Source organism: Somniosus microcephalus, chromosome 7 (genome assembly GCF_052327205.1).
Source record: "Somniosus microcephalus isolate GS21.2 chromosome 7, FLI_Smic_1.0, whole genome shotgun sequence".
NCBI classification, from domain to species: domain Eukaryota; kingdom Metazoa; phylum Chordata; class Chondrichthyes; order Squaliformes; family Somniosidae; genus Somniosus; species Somniosus microcephalus.
Genome location: NC_140993.1, coordinates 17,692,710 through 17,711,577, shown reverse-complemented (window position 1 = coordinate 17,711,577; position 18,868 = coordinate 17,692,710). Strand labels below are relative to the sequence as shown.

Sequence of the window (18,868 nt, the reverse complement as noted above, 5' to 3'; positions counted from 1 at the left end):
TGGGAGGAGGTCAGTGAGCAGGTAAATGCAGTGCCCCTGGTGAGAGGGATAGCCACTGAGATATGAACAAAATTTTCCACCCTTACAAAGTTTGTCAAATAAAGCGTTTCCAGCAATTAGCTGCATTGAGTTAAATGGCGGAGCATGCCTGCAACTCGCACACCTTGACTGTGCATATGCATGTTTCCCATGTGGGAAACCTAGACTTCAACCATTGCAAGGTATCCCATATTGATGTATGACACACCTTATATCTTTCAAGGAAAATCTGTGATGCTGTAGCTCACTTAGCAGAGGTCTGCTAATATATCCACCAACAGCAACGTGGCGTGCTCCAGATTCGTGGGGCTGAATTTTCCGGGGTGGTAGCGGGCGCGATCGGTGGCGGGTCGGGTGGGAAAGTTATTTTTGTTTAGCGGGTTGGGAGCTCACTGTCGGCTCGCTCCCACGCACCATTCCCACAGGCACGTCTGTCATTGTGGAGCCGACCCGACCTGCAGCGGCGGGGGACCCAATTGAGGTAGTTTTCCATTATGAGGCACTTTACAGGCACTTAAGAGCCTTTCTTTCCCCCCACCACTTTTTAAAATTCCCTGCATGGCCACGGGATTCACGCAGCTCGGGAACCACGTCTGTCAACCTGAGGCGTGAGTTCTGTGGCCATTGCTCCAGCTGATTACTTGACAACATGGAAAACCAACCCAAATAAAAACATGTTGATCACATCAGCTAACAGATTGATGGAGATTCTGTTCTTCTTGAAAAGCTACTAGTAAATGTTAATTCAGAAATTCCTGAAAGGATGTGAGCGCTACCCTGGATGGTGAGGGAAATACATTTTTTACTGACCATTCTCGGCTGTTGCCTTCCAACTCTAATTGCAGTGAATTCATCTGCACTATTTAAAAAAAAAAAAAAAATGACATACCATTTAAATAAATGTTTGTGTTGTTTCTGGTCAGATTTCTCTCGCAGTATACTGTGATTGTCCAGTTGCACATTAAATCAAGCCATCAACCGTAACAATTTAATTCTCATCAATCATTCCACTGGTTCAATTTACTTTCAGTCCCTGAATATGACTAATGTAGTTTTTAAGTCTGAGACTTTAGGGTGAATTCCTGCAGAGGTTCTCACTTGCCTATTGTTAACTTCAATGGAAGAGCTGCAGAAATCCCAGAAACACATTGTAAGCACCACTTACACTGTTTGTCAGGGATTCTGCAGCTCTTCTGCTGAACTTGCATAAGATTGTAAATCCACCCTTTTACAATTACATTTAAAGTCTGCTTAACTTTATGTATTACCTATACACACACATCTTTTATTTGTACCAGTTATTGATACAAAAGTCTATAGATTTGTGACTAAAGCACCAATAACTTCCCAACTAATGTACTTTTTAAATTATGTTCTTGATCGTGTTTGTAGATGGAGCCATATTAATAATTTTATTTAAATATTCTTTGTCACTCATATACAGGTTGAACCCCGGTAATCCGGCACCTTCAGTCGTCCGGCACGAGGAAGGTCCTGCTGTCGCATTCCCTCCCTGGGATGGGTCCGGCTCGGGTCCCGGGACCGCCGCCGGGTCAGGATCAGCGCCTGGACCGTGCAGCATCACCGACGGCTCGGCGGAGCGATGGAGCCTGAGCAGCCCGTGGGCGGTGGGGTCAGCGGCGGCACAGGGAGGGCAGCAGCAGGAAGAGGAGGAGCAGGTGGTGGCGGTGTTTGTGGTGACTTTCGACACCTTCAGTGGTTCAGAATTTTCAATGGTCCGGCACCGGCCTGGTCACGAGGGTGCCGGATTACCAGGGTCCAACCTGTATAACTTTTATTATATTATTGCATAGTAAAGATTGAACACCCACTTTGTTAGATTAAACTTCAAATGTAATGTGGCCATGGTCCCTTTAAGGATCCTGACTTAAAATGTGTCATGAATGACTTCACCAGACCCACTCCATCTAATTGGGCTGGGTAACGCGCTGGGCGGGTTTAATAGGCCCCATTAAGGTAAGTTCATTTTCTACAGCGGGATGGAGCCAGCAGTGGGGTCGCGACCTGACACGGACACCAGCCGCACCGGACCAACCCAGGTAAGGAAATTTCCGGCTGTGGTCTCCGACACTGTTGAGAGGGAGGGTCACAACATGCATTAGTATCTTGGGGCTTTTCAACTTGTTGCACTTCACCAGGTTGTTTATGATTGCAGGAAAAGGAAGCCCATTACACCAGACTGATGTGCGCAAGCATAGAATGTACAGCGCAGAAACAGGCCATTCAGCCCAACTGGTCTATGCTGGTGTTTATTCTCTACATGAGCCTCCTCTCACCCCTCTTCATCTCACCCTAGCAACATATTCTTCTATTCCTTTCTCCCTCGTGTTTATCTAGCTTCCCCTTAAATGTATCTATGTCTCAAGGGCAATAAATGCTGGCCTTGCCAGCGACGCCTACATCCCATGAATGAATAAACAAAAATTCGCCTCGACTACTACTTGTGGTAGTGAGTGCCACATTCTAACCACTCTGGCTAAAGAAGTTTTTCCTGAATTCCCTATTGGATTTATTAGTGACTATCTTATATTTGTGGCCCCTAGTTTTGAACAACCCCCACAAGTGGAAACATCTTCTCGTGTCTACACTATCTAACCCCTTCATTTTAAAGACCTCTATCAGGCCACCCCTCAGCCTTCTAAAGGGCCCCAGCCTGTTTAACCTTTCACCCCTAACTAGGAAACGGAGAATGACAGTAAAAATAGTGGGGCAGAATGGGGTAGATTTTCCTGAAGCTGTCGGGAAGGAGGCGGGACTACAACTTTCGGGTTTTAGTTCCGCCTACATCGACGTCCGGCCAATCCGCGCGATTTTCCCTCGATTGACCTTGTTAAGCCTGCCCAGCGGGCTCAGCAAGCCAATTAAGGGCCACCCGGCAACAGGTGACGTCACAGACTGAAATTTCATCTGTCAAGAGTTCTTGACATGAAATATCAGTGTTTCACAGCTGTTTGAAGCTGTCAAAACACTGACAGTCTGACTCCTAACCCGAGTCCTTCTACACAGACTCAGTTAGAACTGTCACCGGCAATGAAAGCTGAAGGCTTGTCACTTTTGACAGATCGCAGCCATTTTGCTTTCAGTGCCGGCTGAGTGATGGACTCCCGAAACCTAGAGGAAGAAAGGCTGTTAAGGTAAGTACAGGTAATTTAAACTTCTTTACACACTTTAGACACACCAAACACACTTACCTTTGCACTCATGCACCCATCACTCACCTGAACACCGACATCGTGACCCCTCCAAGTCCTTCAACCCGACGGCCCCCCTGCTCTAACCTGGCGTGGTTTGGAGCCGTCGGGAATCCCACACGACACCCCTCAAAATAGGGATTAGGCTAAAAACTGCCTGTTAACTACCTGTTAACTAATCCCTTCCCGCCTCGGGTCAGCGGGTCCCAGTGCGGGGCGGGTACCCGCCTCCTATGAAACTTACGTGGAGGCGGGTTTTGGGCGGGATGGTGTCGGGACCCCGAATTCGGGGTTTCCTCCCCGCCCCCCGCCCCGCCCCCCCCCCCCCCCCCAACGCCTGAAACCCCGCCTGACGGCTCCAGGAAAATCTACCCCAATGAGTGGAGGCAGTTAATGAGGATCATGCCGGCGATATTGTACATTTTATAGGCTGTACCCATCATTGCCTTTTTGTACCTGCCCCCTAAGTGCTCTTATCAATCACAAACTTTACACCCCAACATCATGTACACCATGTGTTGACAAGCTACGTTAATCAGGAATGTGTTAATTCTATTGTAATAGTGGTGGGACGGGTCAAATTGCCCAAGGTTCCTGTTCCTGATCACTGTCCAGCAACACCTGTCCATCATTGGTTGTGTACAGAATTGGGCTGAACACTTTCTATCAACATTTCCTGTCATTGGCTGCCGGTCCGGCAACGCCACGATTTTAAAATTCTCATCCTTGTATTCAAATCCCTCCATGGCCTCGCAACCCCCCATCTCTGAAATGATCTAGACAATGGAACTAGAAATATCTCCAAGTTTGCAGACGACACAAAGCTGGGTGGGCATGTGTGCTGTGAGGAGGATGCCAAGAAACTCTAGGATGATTTGGACAGGTTGGATGATTGGGCAGAAGCATGGCAGATGCAATATAACGTGGATAAATGCGAGGTTATCCACTTTGGTGGCAAAAACAGGAAGGCAGATTATTATCTGAATGGCAATAGATTGGGAGAAGGGGAAGTGCAACGAGACCTGGGTGTCCTTGTGCACCAGTCGCTGAAGGTAAGCATGCAGGTGCAGCAGGCAGTTAAGAAGGCAAATAAATGGTATGTTGGCCTTCGTAGCGAGAGGGTTTGAGTACAGAAACTAGGATGTCTTGCTGCAGTTGTACAGGGCTTTGGTGAGACCACACCTTGAGTATTGTGTGCAGTTTTGGTCGTCTTACCTGAGGAAGGATGTTCTTGCCATGGAAGGAGTTCAGCGAAGGTTCACCAGGCTGATACCTGGGATGGCAGGAATGACGTATGAGGAGAGATTGGGTCGATTGGGCTTATACACGCTGGAGTTTAGAAGAATGAGAGGGGATCTCATTGAAACTTATAACATTCTGACAGGACTGGACAGACTAGATGCAGGAACGATGGTCGGGGAGTCCAGAACCAGGGGTCACAGTCTAAGGATAAGGGGTAAGCCATTTAGGACAGAAAGGAGGAATTTCTTCACCCAGAGAGTGGTGAACCTGTGGAATTCTCTACCACAGAAGGCAGTAGAGGTCAATTCATAAAATGAACTCAGCATAAAGCTGTCATTCAACCTGTTTCATTATTGTTGTTCATGGTTTTCATTTGAGCACAGATGGCAAAGTTTATGGAATAGCTTGTTTTACCCAGATTCTGACTGAACTACAAGTGCAGCTGATAGGAAAAGGAGAACAAACATGATTACAGCAAATTTCTTACATTTTAAACCAAACATTCAGTATCAGTTTAAAAAAAAAAATCACTCAAGATCAGCCAAAGTTTTTGCCCTTAATGATATATCTATAAGAATGTCAAGGCATACACATTTTTTTCCAGCATCATTGCTGATGCTTTTATTCATTGTCAACAAATCAACAGAAGATAATGAAGTCTTCAAAACATGCAGCGCAGTCAGTCTGCTAATCGTAAGGAGATAGCAGGATGTTTCATGCAGTAGTTGACTCTAATATTCGGTTGGTCTGATAGCAGGATGTTCCATGCAGTAGTTGACTCTAATATTCGGTTGGTCCGATAGGGTGTTCCATGCAGTAGTTGACTCTAATATTCGGTTGGTCCGATAGCAGGGTGTTCCATGCAGTAGTTGACTCTAATATTCGGTTGGTCCGATAGCAGGATGTTCCATGCAGTAGTTGACTCTAATATTCGGTTGGTCCAAATGTGGCTTATTTTCCATTTTGCAATGTCTGAAGGAGATTTAACAGCCTCTTCCCCCTCGGCGTCCATGACGACTCCGACGACTCCTCCTCCTCCTCCTTCTTCTTCCACCACGTCTTCTGCCTCTTCCATAACCTCTTCTAGATTGGCTTCTTGCCATAGTGGTACTTTGGCTTCCCTCTGAGTACTGCTAACACTTAAGAAATGGTGGCATTTATATACTGCTCGGCTTGTCATTTTCCCCATGACCCCCATTGTGATGTGTACAAGTGCTTAACATATTGATGTACAGTGTGCATTTGCTTACATTTTGTGCCCTTTTATGGTATTGATGTGCATGTGTAACTTACATTTTGCTGCATTTGACCCGCATCATCCCTTATTAGGTGTTGTTGTGGGCATTAAATGCGGTTATTTAAATGTCACTAATGTGGTGATTGTGTGCAACCGTATAAAAACATACTCAACTGTTTCTCTTCTGTAGTATAGCATAAAGCAGGACCAAGGAGGTGGGCAGTTGAGTTTGAACAGGGAGGCAGCTGAGGTGGTGCCAGGACTAAAGCATGCCTGAGAAGTGCAGCTAAGATGGCCTGAAACGAAGCAAAGGGGTAAAGCAGAGCCAGGGCATAAGCCAGATGAGCAGCCCTGAACTGGAGCCAAGGTACAGCCAGGTGTTGCATGCCTGAAGTGGAGCTTAGGATGAGGGCCCAAAATGGAGTGGAATAAAGCAGAACAAATGAAGTGGAGTCAGAGGAGAGCAGGCCTCAATTATAGCCACACACTGGACCTAAAGTGGAGCTGAAAGAAAGCCACCAGAATAGTCCTGAATCAGAACCATGTAAAAAGAGGCAATGATAAAACTTACAAAATAATAAAAATTATTTAAATTCTATTGAGAAAATGTGTTGAGTTTCCTTTTCTACTGGGGGAACTTTCAGGCCCCCCACTGGGCAGAAATGGGGTGACATACCACCATGTTCCTGCCGGCAGTGTGGCCGACTATCTCCCCCAAGAATCTACCGCTGAGCACCTCCCCTCCTGAATTCCCGCCCGAGGGCAGCCTGAAAATATCCCCTTAAAGGAGTAGATTTTAACACTTGGGTGGCCAAATGTACCAGGATCACTCACCCGCCTGTACCAGGAGCAAAAGAGGCCAGAGCCATTTCGAGACCGGGACCTCATTTATTTGGAACCGACAAGCTGTGCCCGCCGCAAATGGCTGTTCTGATGCTGCTCGCTGGATCTGGACCAGCACAATATCAATTTACAAATGGAGGGAGAGGACTTAGTGGACATCTTTCTCCCTCCATTTCTACTCCCCATTTCCTCATCTACTAAGGGTTTAGTGTCGGCCGAGACCGCAACACATTTCCTCTTCTCTTTTGCCCCTTTATATTCCCGGCTGCCTCTTCTGCCCAATTTGACGCAGGATAGCAGAGGAAAATCAGGCCCATATAATCTACAGGTTTTTAAAACCCAAGCTTCGGGTCACTTGATCATTACCTTTTTTCTCCCACTTTGGTACCTGTGTTCAAATTGAGTCCACAAAGAAAGCATCCTCTTTTAGGAAGGTATAAGTCTGGTAACCACTAACCCAATAACAGTGACTGCATAATGCCTTTTTATTAACTTTTTTAAACCTGGCCAGCCACTTTCAATCAGATTCCTGCCCAGATATTTATCCAGGTCTCTTTTGAAGGCATTAACTGCTTTTTCTTGAGATTCTGTTCCATGTATGCAATACTCTCTGGGGAAATAAATACTTTATGGAATGAAATCACATTGGCATGCTGATGAGTTGTAAAATTCCTTTGTCCACAATTGTAATGCAATTTATTTTTGTTGGATGTTTGCCTCTATTCAAACCAAAGGATTCTATTGAAATGCATTAAGCATTCCTATGGTAAAACTGCACCTCACGGATACCTCTGATGTGAATTTGCGTGGGAGTTCTCTCGCTGGCCCGTCGTAAATTAGACAAAAGCTGCTGAATCCCCAGGTGTAAATGGTGTTCATGCCTCTTTGCTGGTGTTTCTGCAACTCTTCCGCCAAAGTTACGTTGGAATTTCACCCCTCTAGCGTCACTTGAGGCCTGTTATTTCTGAACCGGTGTCCTCTAGTTTGGTTAAATGGCCCATTAGCACATACACTACATTGTTTTTGTCTCTGGTCTCTGGATATAGGCTGCCTTTATTGCCCATCCTAGTCCTGAGAAGGTGATTGTGGGCTGCTTTCTTCAGCAGTTATTTTTACAATTAGTTAAGTGATTTGCAGGGCTACGAGTTGGGCTTTCCAAATTTTTGAAGAGGACATCACCAATGACCTATACAATGTTAGGATAGTTTCCTTTGACTTATAATGAAATGTTGAGTTGAATCTCAGTTCTTGACTAGCTTCACTGATGAGTTTCATATTGAAAAGTTTTTTTGAATTGTCAAAACCTTTTCCACTTTTGCTCATGGATGTTTCATGTTTCCTTTTTCAAATGTGCAGCACCAATTTATTGCCAACCCTCAACACATTTGTCACTTGATCCATGACCCTTTGAACACTTCTCCCTTACACTTGTCACCTGGCCAAACCTTAGTGTCATCAACAAATGTTGTGGTATATATAACTGCTGGACGTCATGAACATCAGGGGACTTTGTCATTCTCCTGAATCCAGAGCTTTCATTGTAGGTTGAAGAGAAGATTGGTCAGTGCTGAATAAGCTCGCATTAGACTGTGTACCCAATGTAGAATTAAATTACATCAAATTTACAGCACAGAAATAGGCCATTTGGCTCAACTGGTCCATCAAGTAGAAAGAGAAGGAGGTGAAATCATCCAGAGTTTCCAATGCTGATAGTAGCCAGTAAATTCTGCTGGAAAAGCTTGTTTATAGACATGCATTGAGGACAGGATTAGATTCATTTTGGGATGAGAGGGTTGTCCTATGAGGAGAGATTGAGTAGTTTGGGCCTATACTCTCTGGAGTTTAGAAGAATGAGAGGTGATCTCATTGAAACATATAAGATTCTGAAGGGGATTGACAGGGTAGATGCTGAGAGGTTGTTTCTCCTGGCTGGTGAGACTAGAACCAGGGGTCTCAGGATAAGGGGTCGGCCATTTAAGACTGAGATGAGGAGGAATTTCTTCATCAGGAGGGTTGTGAATCTTTGGAATTCTCTACCCCAAAAGGCTGTGGATGCTGAGTCGTTGAGTATATTCAAGGCTGAGATCGATAGATTTTTGGACTCTAGGGGAATCAAGGGATATGGAGATCGGGTGGGAAAGTGGAGTTGAGGTCGAAGATCAGCCATGATCTTATTGAATGGCGGAGCAGGCTCGAAGGGCCGTATGGCCTACTCCTGCTCCTGATTCTTATATTCTTAAATATATTCAAGAAGGAGTTGGATATATTTCTTAAGGCTAAAGGGGTCAAGGGGTATGGGGAGAAAGCAGGGACAGGGTACTGAATTTGGATGATTAGCCATAATCTCATTGAATGGCGGAGCAGGCTCGAGGGGCCGAATGGCCTACTCCTGCTCCTATCTTCTATGTTTCTATGACATACCATGCAAACTTGTGGGTATTTAATACCTTCATTAAGTGCAAATAAAGTTGTTTTATTGCCTTGCATGTTAATTTTGCACGAGGTGGTTCATTGGGAAGCCATAAGTGTAATAATAATATCTCGCTGTATTTTCAAGAGGTCCAGGTTGAACTGCAATTAAGTAAAGAATAATCCACATGAATGCTCTCAATATTGTTGAAAGCTGTTGTATATTTCACATCCTCCAGCATTTACACCTTAAAGTAAAACAAAATACAGACTATTTTAAGGAGGTTCGTAGCTAATGTGATGTTGTCATTTCTCATACTGTTTCTCTTCTGAACATAGGAACAGGAGTAGGCCATTCAGCCCCTCGAGCCTGTGCTGTCATTCAGTTAGATAATGGCTGATCTGTATCTTCACTCCATTCAGCCACCTTGGTTCTGTAACCCTTTATACCCTTGCCTAACAAAAATCTATCAATCAATGTACTTAAATGACATGTTAGAGCGGAAATATATTCCATAAATATAAAGTCCCATCATTTTTTAATGTGTACTCAATAATTTATAAAATTCTGAATTTTTTTTTCCCTAAAATAATTTCTATCAATGACATTGCCTTGCACATTGAAAGGACAATTTTGGTGGAGCACATTATCGAACCTCCTCAATCACCGGGCAGTACCCAGTACTGCGAGCAACTTGGCAGTGCTCTCGAAAGCTCTATTCCCCCAACAGCAAAAGATAGTGTAAAGTCCTGTGTAGAGTCATTAGCATGCTCTTGCGCAATGTTACCACAAAAAAAATTGCGATTTAAAAAAAAAAATACTCTATTTTGTACTGTAAGCGTAATGACAAATTATAAAATACTGCCAGATTGTTGCACTTCGCTTTGCATTACAAGGTGATTGTACAACACTTTTTTGTCCCTAAATTTTTGGTATGTGTCGCTGGATTTCATATTGTGAATAACCACATGAATTAACAATTTAAAAACAAATTCTTTCGCCCGCAAGGTCACAGTCCCAAGTTTGCAATTAGACAGAATGGCTCTTTCCGAGATTTCTTGGGCTTAAAAGATGGTAAATGCGTAGTGGAAATAAACCAGCTCCCGAGAATGAAACGGTTACTCGCTCGTTTGTACACAGTGACGTAAGTGGACAGTCAATGGATATCATTAACACACCGGGTTATCCAATTGAATGGATCGCACGGCTGTGGCTTGGCAAGTGATGTGTGTAGAAACACCAGGTTGAATGTTGACGAGTAAAAGCAGGTTCTCCTTTCTTATTCTGCAGAATTGCTGATACCTGCTGTCAGAACCTCTTAACATTGAGGACAGTGAATTGTAGGATATAAAGCAACTGTACAGGTTCCAGGTGAGCAGAAATATATCTTCAGGAGAACGTTCCAAGACTGGAATAGCAAAGTTAATCTTCCTTGCTTTCTGCCACTTAAGAGAAGAAAACATTAAAAGTATGAGTTATTTTGCACATTTGTCCTTTGTGGACAACAACAACTTGCATTTATACAGCGCCTTTAATGTAGTAAAACGCCCCAAGGCGCTTCACGGGAGCGATTATCAAACAAAATTTGACACCGAGCCACACGGGATATTCGGTCAGGTGACCAAAAGCTTGGACAAAGAGAGAGGTTTTAAGGAGCGGCGTAGAGAGAGGTGGAGAGGTTTAGGGAGGGAATTCCAGAGCTTGGGGCCTATGCAGCTGAAGGCATGGCCGCCAATGGTGGAGCGATGGAAATTGGGGATGCGCAAGAGGCCGGAACTGGAGGAGCGCAGAGATCTCGGAGGGTTGTAGGGTTAGTCAAATTATATGGAACCTTAAGGTCTGGGTTAGTCAAATTATATGGAACCTTAAGGTCTGTACTAGTCCCCTATCATACCATTGCCAATTAAAATATCCCAAGGCGCATCACCAGAGCGATTATCAAACAAATTTGACACCGAGCCACATAAAGAGAAATTAGGGCAGATGACCAAAAGCTTGGTCTAAGAGGTAGGGGGAAAAATTTGGTTGCTTTGCGCCTCTTAGGGCGCTAACAGGGTGCAAAGCAACTAGCGCTTGGGCGCGGCACCACCAACACCTCCCGTAAATTCAGCGGGAGGTTAGCGCCACCGGCGATGATGTCATCGCCATGCACAGCGCCCCGGCCGCGATCTTCGGTAGCACCCCCTGACTTACTGCCGGACGCTATGTCTGACGGGGTCGGGGGGCCTACCTGCGGCCGGGGCGGCGCTATTTAAAGGCAAGGTGCCGGGCAGCCATTTTTGTTGCTGGCCACCTGCCAGCAGCTGCGTCCGCTCCCGTTCCCTGCGAATAAAAAAAAAACTATAATTATCGAGGTGAAGGGGTAGGGAGAGGTTAGAGGTTAACAGCATATTTTTTATATTCCGATTGATTTCAATAGAAAATTCACGCCAGACGTTTTTGTTGCCTGCTAGAAAGATCTCCAGCACAAGAACTGCTGAAGTGTTTTAGAATCATGTTTATGGTCTAGGGCAGGGGTTCCCAAACTGTGGTATTTTTATTTAATTATTCGTTTTTATGGGATGTGGGTGTCACTGGCAAGGCCAGCATTTATTGTCCATCCCTAATTGCCCCTTGAAAAGGTGGTGGTGAGCCGCCCTCTTGAACCGCTGCAGTCCGTGTGGTGAAGGTACTCCCACAGTGCTGTTAGGGGTGGGGGGGGGGGGGGAGTTCCAGGATTTTGACCCAGCGACGATGAAGGAACGGCTGATATATTTCCAAGTCAGGATGGTGTGTGACTTGGAGGGGAACTTGGAGGTGGTGGTGTTCCCATGTGCCTGCTGCCCTTGTCCTTCTAGGTGGAGGAGGTTGCGGGTTTGGGAGGTGCTGCCGAAGAAGCCTTGGCGAGTTGCTGCCGTGCATCTTGTAGATGGTACACACTGCAGCCACGGTACACCGGTGGTGGAGGGGGTGAATGTTTAAGCAGGTAATAAGTAAAGCAATAAGTAAAGTTTGGGAACCTCTGGTATAGGGGCTATAACTAGCCTTTGACTGAATTATTCTAGTGATTTTGGTGGCTGTGAATTGGATTATATGACTGACGTATTCTGATAAACTGTAGGGAATAACCATGAGTACGCTTGTCTGTGCAATTAAACTGCTTAAAGCAATTTACACTTGAACTTTGTAACTGGAACAAAAACAACTTGTATTTATATAGCGCCTTTAACATAGCAAAACATCCCAAAGCGCTCTACAGGAGTGTTAGCAAACAAAATTTGATGCCGAGCCGCATGAGATATTAGGGCAAATGAAGATAGGTTATAAGGAGCGTGTTAAAGGAGGAAAGAGAGACGGAGAGGTTTAGGGAGGGAATTCCAGAGCTTGGAGCCCAGGCAGCTGAAGGCACCAATGGTGGAGCGATTAAAATCAGGGACGTGCAAGAGGCCAGAATTGGAGGAGCGCAGAGATCTCGGAGGGTTGTAGGGCTGGAGGAGGATACAGGTATAGGGAGGGGGCGAGGCCATGGAGGGACTTGAAAAGAAGGATGAGAATTTTAAAATCCAGGACCATTTTCAATCCAGTTACTACCCAGCATTAAATTGATTGTTAGCTTTCAGCCTCACGTGGGTTTCTACCATCCCAGGCACCAGTGTAGAGTCTGGGATTTGAGCCTAGCCATTAATGAATAACACAAGTTGCAGAGTGTTATTTTATTGAAGCACCCAGGTGAAGGCTAAGGTTCACAGACCAGGACACCACCAAGGAAGAAGGAAGAGCTATATCTCCGGACATAGTGGTCAGGTGACTAGCTTGGGTTTTAAAGCGTTATCAATGAACCAAAGGAAGGAATACTGTTGTTTTGTTGACTTGGGGATGGCTGAGTTAGAGTGGGAGATGGTGCAATGAGTATTGGTTTCAACACAAGTGAGGGTGGAGAGAGTAAGGGGTGCGGTTGCAGGGGGGCGCGGTGAGCAGGGTATCAAGACAATGAGAAACATGAGACAGGCCGTGAGATGTTGTGTTCTACCAATTGCCAAGGATAATGCTTAATCTGGTGAAAGTAATAAGTACAAACAGTAATTATTCGACTTTCAACGTACTTATATCTCTCGCTGCAGAAGCCACCGTGTCTTCTGTTTCCTCTTTTGTCTCCGCCTCTTCAACTCCGGCTTCGACAGTTATCTCGCTTTCCACCTTTTCTCCGGTCTCACCTGGATACAGTAACCATGGAATCTGAATCAAGTTATTCATGCATTACCTAGACGCGACCTTATCTTGCAGCTGGCTGACCTTTCCGAACGGGTTCATCGCTGAAATATGGAGAAGTAAACAATGCTGACACAAAGCCAGCCGGAGTATTGTGTCCAATTCTGGGCACCACACTTTAGGAAGGGATGTCAAGGCCTTGGAGGGGATGCAGAGGAGATTGACTAGGAGGGTACCAGAGATGCGGTACTTCAGTTACATGGCGAGACTAGAGAAGCTGAGATTATTCTCCTTGGAGCAGAGAAGGTTAAGGGGAGATTTGAAAGAGGTGTTCAAGATCATGAAGGGTTTTGATTGAGTAAATAAGGAGAAACTGCTTCTAGTGGCTTAAGGGTTGGTAACCAGAGGACACATTGGCAAAAGAACCAGAGGCGAGATGAGGATAATTATTTTTTACTGATCTGAAGTAGATTCAATAGTAACTTTCAAAAGGGAATTGGATAAATACTTGAAGGGGAAAAATTTGCAGGGCTCTGGGGAAAGAGCAGGGGGGAGTGGGACTAATTGGAGAGCTCTTTCAAAGAGTCGGCACAGGCACGATGGGCCGAATGGCCGCCTCCTGTATGGGAGCCCTTTTTCTTTTTTAATTTTCTCCCCCTCTCTCCTGAAACACACATACTGACCATCCGCGCTTCCGCTTGCTGCCAAAAATCGACGCAATTTTAAACATCCCCCGCTATGCTGGGGCCGACCTCGAATTTGCAGGGCAAAGTTCTTCTGCAGCCGTGGATCTTCTGTGCTTGTGGGGCCACTTGATTAGATGGCTCCTGAGCATCCACACGAGGCACGCACCCAGAGAGCAATTAAAGGAGCAACTTAAACTCGACAGTGCCAGATGTAAAAAGATTGGTACAAAAGCAAAATACTGCGGCTGCTGGAAATCTGAAATAAAAACAGAAAATGCTGGAAGTACTCGGCAGGCCAAATAGTGTCAGTGGAGAGAGAAACCGTGTTAACGTTTCAGGTCGATGAACTTTTGTCAGAACTGGATTAAGTTAGAGATGTAACAGATTTTTAAGCAAGTACGGGGGCAGGGAAAGGGGAGGGAAGGTCTGTGATAGGCTGGAAGGCGGGAGAGATTAAATGACAAAAGGGATGATGGTGCGAGGCCAAAGGAGATGGTAATGGGACAAGTAAAGAAAAAAAAATGGGTCGAGAAGAGGTGTCAATGGGAATGGCAGAGTCATCAACAGCTGCTGTCCGAAAAAGTGGGGGCAGAGGTTATGATCTGAAATTGTTGAACTCAATGTTGAGTCCAGAAGGCTGTAAAGTGCCTAATGGAAAGATGAGGTGCTGTTCCTCGAGCTTACGCTGAGCTTTGTTGGAACAGTGTAGGAGGCCGAGGTCAGCGTGGGAGTGGAGCAGAGAATTGAAGTGCTGAGTTGCTCTCTCTCGCTCTCCCCCTTTCCCCATCCCCGCCTACTGGCCCACGGTCTTTTTTTCTGTCGTGTTTTGAAACCAATACAGTATCACACCACGGTAGCGCCAGCATAATTAACAAAATACAAAAAGACCCATCTTACTCATTGAAACTTACCTTACAACAACCCACCCCTAGTTGCCCCTATCTCGAGGGCAACTGGGGATGGGCAATAGATGCTGGCCTTGCCAGCGACGCCCGCATCCCATGAACGAATTAAAAAAAAAAAAAAAAACAACCTGCATTGGTATAGAGCGCTTTTAGCGTAAAACACGGTGAGCTCAACTCTGTCGAAAGCTGCAGAGAGGTCGAGAAAGATGTGGAGGGATGGTCACAGTAACAGAGGATGTCATTTGTGACTTTGATTAGAAACCCGATTGCAGATGTTGAAACAAGGAGTTCCGGGAAAGATGGGCATGGATTTGGGAGGCGACGACACGTTCATAGGGTAAGTACGGGGGGGGGGGGGGTGGTTGGGGTGATGCGGCTGCCTCAGTCAGGTGATCACATTGCTGGAAATTGTAACAGAAATATGGAAAGACGCTCTATTTTAAAATTGCTTGTTCTTAAGGGAACTGGTTAATCTTTAGGTTAACTTGGTATTTTAGAACAAATCCACATTCTGTTAAGTCTGCCTGCGAATCGTTAACAGAAATAGTTGAAAGAGAATTAAATGACAGAGAATTTTTATTTATTTAGTGGCTTAACACATCACCAACCAATGAACCTCTTTTGAAGTGTAGTCACTTGTTCTGCAGGCAAACTGGCAGCCAATTCACGCATGACAAGATCCCATGAGATCATATATATTTACATATATACACATCAGATGAGCGATTTTCTTTAGCTTTCAGGGTTTCTTTTATTTTAGATAGCAAATTTAATAGTTCATTTTAATTTTTATCACTACTTTTAATGAAAATTGTGGGGGACTTAGCCCGTGATCTCCCAATACACATTCCCAGTAGGCGAGGGTCTATGGTGGGAGCATGCATTCATAAATGCATGGTGAACCTGTGGAATTCTCTAACACAGAAGGCAGTTGAGGCCAACTTAAGAAATATATCTAACTCCTTCTTGAATATATTTAATAAGGCTAAAGGGATCAAGGGATATGGGGAGAAAGCAGGGACAGGGTACTGAATTTGGATGATCAGCCATGATCTCATTAAATGGCGGAACAGGCTCGAGGGGCCGAATGGCCTACTCCTGCTCCTATCTTCTATATGTTTCTGTGATGTTTCTATAAATAAAGGTGTAATTGCACTGGAGAGGGTGCAGAGGAGATTTACGAGGATGTTGCCTGGGCTGGGGAATTTTAGCTATGAGGAAAGATTGGAGAGGCTGGGGTTGTTTTCTTTGGAACAGAGGAGGCTGAGGGGAGACTTGATTGAGGTGTATAAAATTATGAGGGGCCTAAATAGAGTGGACAGGAAGGACCTATTTCCCTTAGCAGAGAGGTCAATAACCAGGGGGCATAGATTTAAAGTAATTGCTAGAAGGATTAGAGGGGAGTTGAGGAAATTTTTTTTCACCCAGAGGGTGGTGGGGGTCTGGAACGCACTGCCTGAAAGGGTGGGAGAGGCAGAAACCCTCATCACATTTAAAAAGTGCTTGGATGTGCACTTGAAGTGCCGTAAACTGCAAGACTACGGACCAAAAGCTGGGAAGTGGGGTTCGGCTGGATGGCTCTTTTTCTACCGGGGCAAACACGATGGGCCGAATGGCCTCCCTCTGTGCCGTAAATTTCTATGAAATCTGAAATACTGATTGCCCGTGCAAAACACAGACAGTTTGTTTTTATTTGTTCACGGGCTGTGGGCGTCACTGGCAAGGCCAGCATTTATTGCCCATCCCTAATTCCCCTTGAGAAGGTGGTGGTGGTGAGCCGCCTTCTTGAACCGCCATGATGCTTCTTTGTAGCGGTTTGTTACAACTGAGTGTCTTGCTGGGCCATTTCAGAGGGCAGTTAAGAGTCAACCACATTGCTGTGGGTCTGGAGTCACATATAGGCCAGACCGGGTAAGGGCGGTAGATTTCCTTCCCTAAAGGACATTAGTGAACCAGATGGGTTTTTACGACAATCTGGGAGTTTCATGGTCACCATTACTGACACTAGCTTTTCATTCCAGATTTGGTTAATTAACTAAATTTTTAATTCCCCAGCTGCCATGGTGGGATTTGAACTCATGTCACCAGATCATTTGTCTAGGCCTGACTGGATTATTAGTCCAGTAACATAACCACTATGCTACGTATAGAGTGAATGCCTCCCATTTTTAATTGGAAATCTCACATTGAGAAGTTCTTCGCTGTAGCTAGCTGAGGCTCACAGTGCAGCCTGTTCCTCCCAGTCAGCCGAGGCTCACAGTGCAGCCTGTTCCTCCCGGTCAGCCAAGGCTCACAGTGCAGCCTGTTCCTCCCGGTCAGCCGAGGCTCACAGTGCAGCCTGTTCCTCCCGGTCAGCCGAGGCTCACAGTGCAGCCTGTTCCTCCCGGTCAGCCGAGGCTCACAGTGCAGCCTGTTCCTCCCGGTCAGCCGAGGCTCACAGTGCAGCCTGTTCCTCCCGGTCAGCCGAGGCTCACAGTGCAGCCTGTTCCTCCCTGTCAGCCGAGGCTCACAGTGCAGCCTGTTCCTCCCGGTCAGCCGAGACTCACAGTGCAGCCTGTTCCTCCCGGTCAGCCGAGGCTCACAGTGCAGCCTGTTCCTCCTGGTCAGCCGAGGCTCACAGTGCAGCCTGTTCCTCCCTGTCAGCTGTGGCTCAGTTCAAGCACACTCGCCTCTGAGTCAGAAGGTTGTGGGTTCCTAGTCCCACTCCAGGGACTTAAGCACATAAAGCTAGGCTGACACTCCCAGTGCAGTGCTGAGGGAGTGCCGCACTGTCGGAGGTGCCGTCTTTCGGATGAGACATTAAACCGAGGTCCCGTCTGCTCTCTCAGATGGACGTAAAAGATCCCACGGCCACTATTTCGAAGAAGAGCAGGGGAGTTCTCCCCAGTTTCCTGGCCCACTATTTATCCCTCAATCAACATCACTAAAACAGATGATCTGGTCATTATCACATTGCTGTTTGTGGGAGCTTGCTGAGTGCAAATTGGCTGTAAAGCGTTTCCTACATTACAACAGTGACTACACTTCAAAAAGTACTTCATTGGCTGTAAAGTGCTTTGAGACGTCCGGTGGTCATGAAAGGCGCGATAGAATGCAAATCTTTTTTTTCCCCTGTTTCGAGAACTAAACCTGCCTGTAAAATAGCCTTCGAGGGTGACCGTCCTTTTTGATTTCCAGCAAGTGGAAAACACAGCTCGTTGCAACACCGCAATTGCAGATGACAGCTGCCGCGTTACCTTCAGTCTGTTCCTCTGCCTCAGAGGGTTGCATCTCTGTGATAGTGTCTGCATCAGAAGGGGAGGTCTCTTCCATTGGAGCTGCGGGTAGCTCTGGTTCTTCAAGAATCATCTCTGTGGGAACAGAACTCAGGCAGTCCTCAGCAGCCACCTCCAAAACCCCACCAACTTCTGAAGGGCTCGGTTCACTGGTGACGACTTCGTCGGGGACAGTGTCGGACTCTTTGGGCTCCAGTAGTTGGGAGTGATCTGGAATTGTTTCACTTTCATCGGTAATAGGACCATTTATATCTGGAGCTGTCGATTTTTCCCCACGGATCATCACGCCCATTAAAGGAAAGAGACAAAAAAAAAGTTTTGACTGGTAAAAATATTTCCATCAATCTTACATTTTTATCTCATATATATATACACAAGAAGTTGCATTGATATAACGTCTCTAACATGGTAAAAGGTCCCGATACCCTTCACAGGAGCATTTGACACGAGCCACTTGAGATATTAAGACAGGTGCCCAAAAGCTTAGTCAAAGTGGTAGGTTTTAAGGAGCGTCTTAAAGGAGAAGAAAGAGGTAGAGAGGCGGAGAGGTATAGGGAGGGAATTCCTGCGCTTAGGACCCAGGCAGCTGAAGGCACGGCCGCCAATGGTGGAGCGAAGAAAATCGGGGATGCACAAGAGGCCAGAATTGGAGGAGCGCTGAGATCTCGGAGGGTAGTAGGGCTGGAGGAGGTTACAGAGATAGGGAGGGGTGAGGCCATGGAGGGATTTGAAAACAAAGATGAGAAATTTAAAATCGAGGCGTTGCAGGACTGGGAGCCAGTGTAGGTCAGCGAGCACAGTGGTGATGGATGAACAGGACTTGGAGCGAGT

The 18,868-nt window shown here is 45.9% G+C and overlaps 1 protein-coding gene and 1 long non-coding RNA gene across 2 annotated transcripts in view; one reads left to right on the top strand and one right to left on the bottom strand.

The window, feature by feature from the left end:
* Positions 1 to 9,184: 9,184 nt before the first annotated feature.
* Positions 9,185 to 18,868, bottom strand: part of LOC147114538 (uncharacterized) — a 41,208-nt gene continuing 31,524 nt past the window's right edge. The window contains exons 2-4 of the mRNA XM_085992278.1: positions 17,999 to 18,295; positions 13,066 to 13,176; positions 9,185 to 10,428 (exon numbers count right to left, since the gene is read on the bottom strand). Coding sequence (XP_085848404.1) covers positions 10,406 to 10,428; positions 13,066 to 13,176; positions 17,999 to 18,295 — 431 coding nt within the window. The 3' untranslated portion in view covers positions 9,185 to 10,405. The remainder of the gene's footprint in view (positions 10,429 to 13,065; positions 13,177 to 17,998; positions 18,296 to 18,868) is intronic.
* On the top strand, positions 10,043 to 18,110 carry LOC147114539 (uncharacterized). The gene is made up of 4 exons (XR_015078951.1): positions 10,043 to 10,127; positions 10,274 to 10,354; positions 15,021 to 15,099; positions 17,940 to 18,110. It is a non-coding gene; the product is annotated as an uncharacterized LOC147114539 (long non-coding RNA).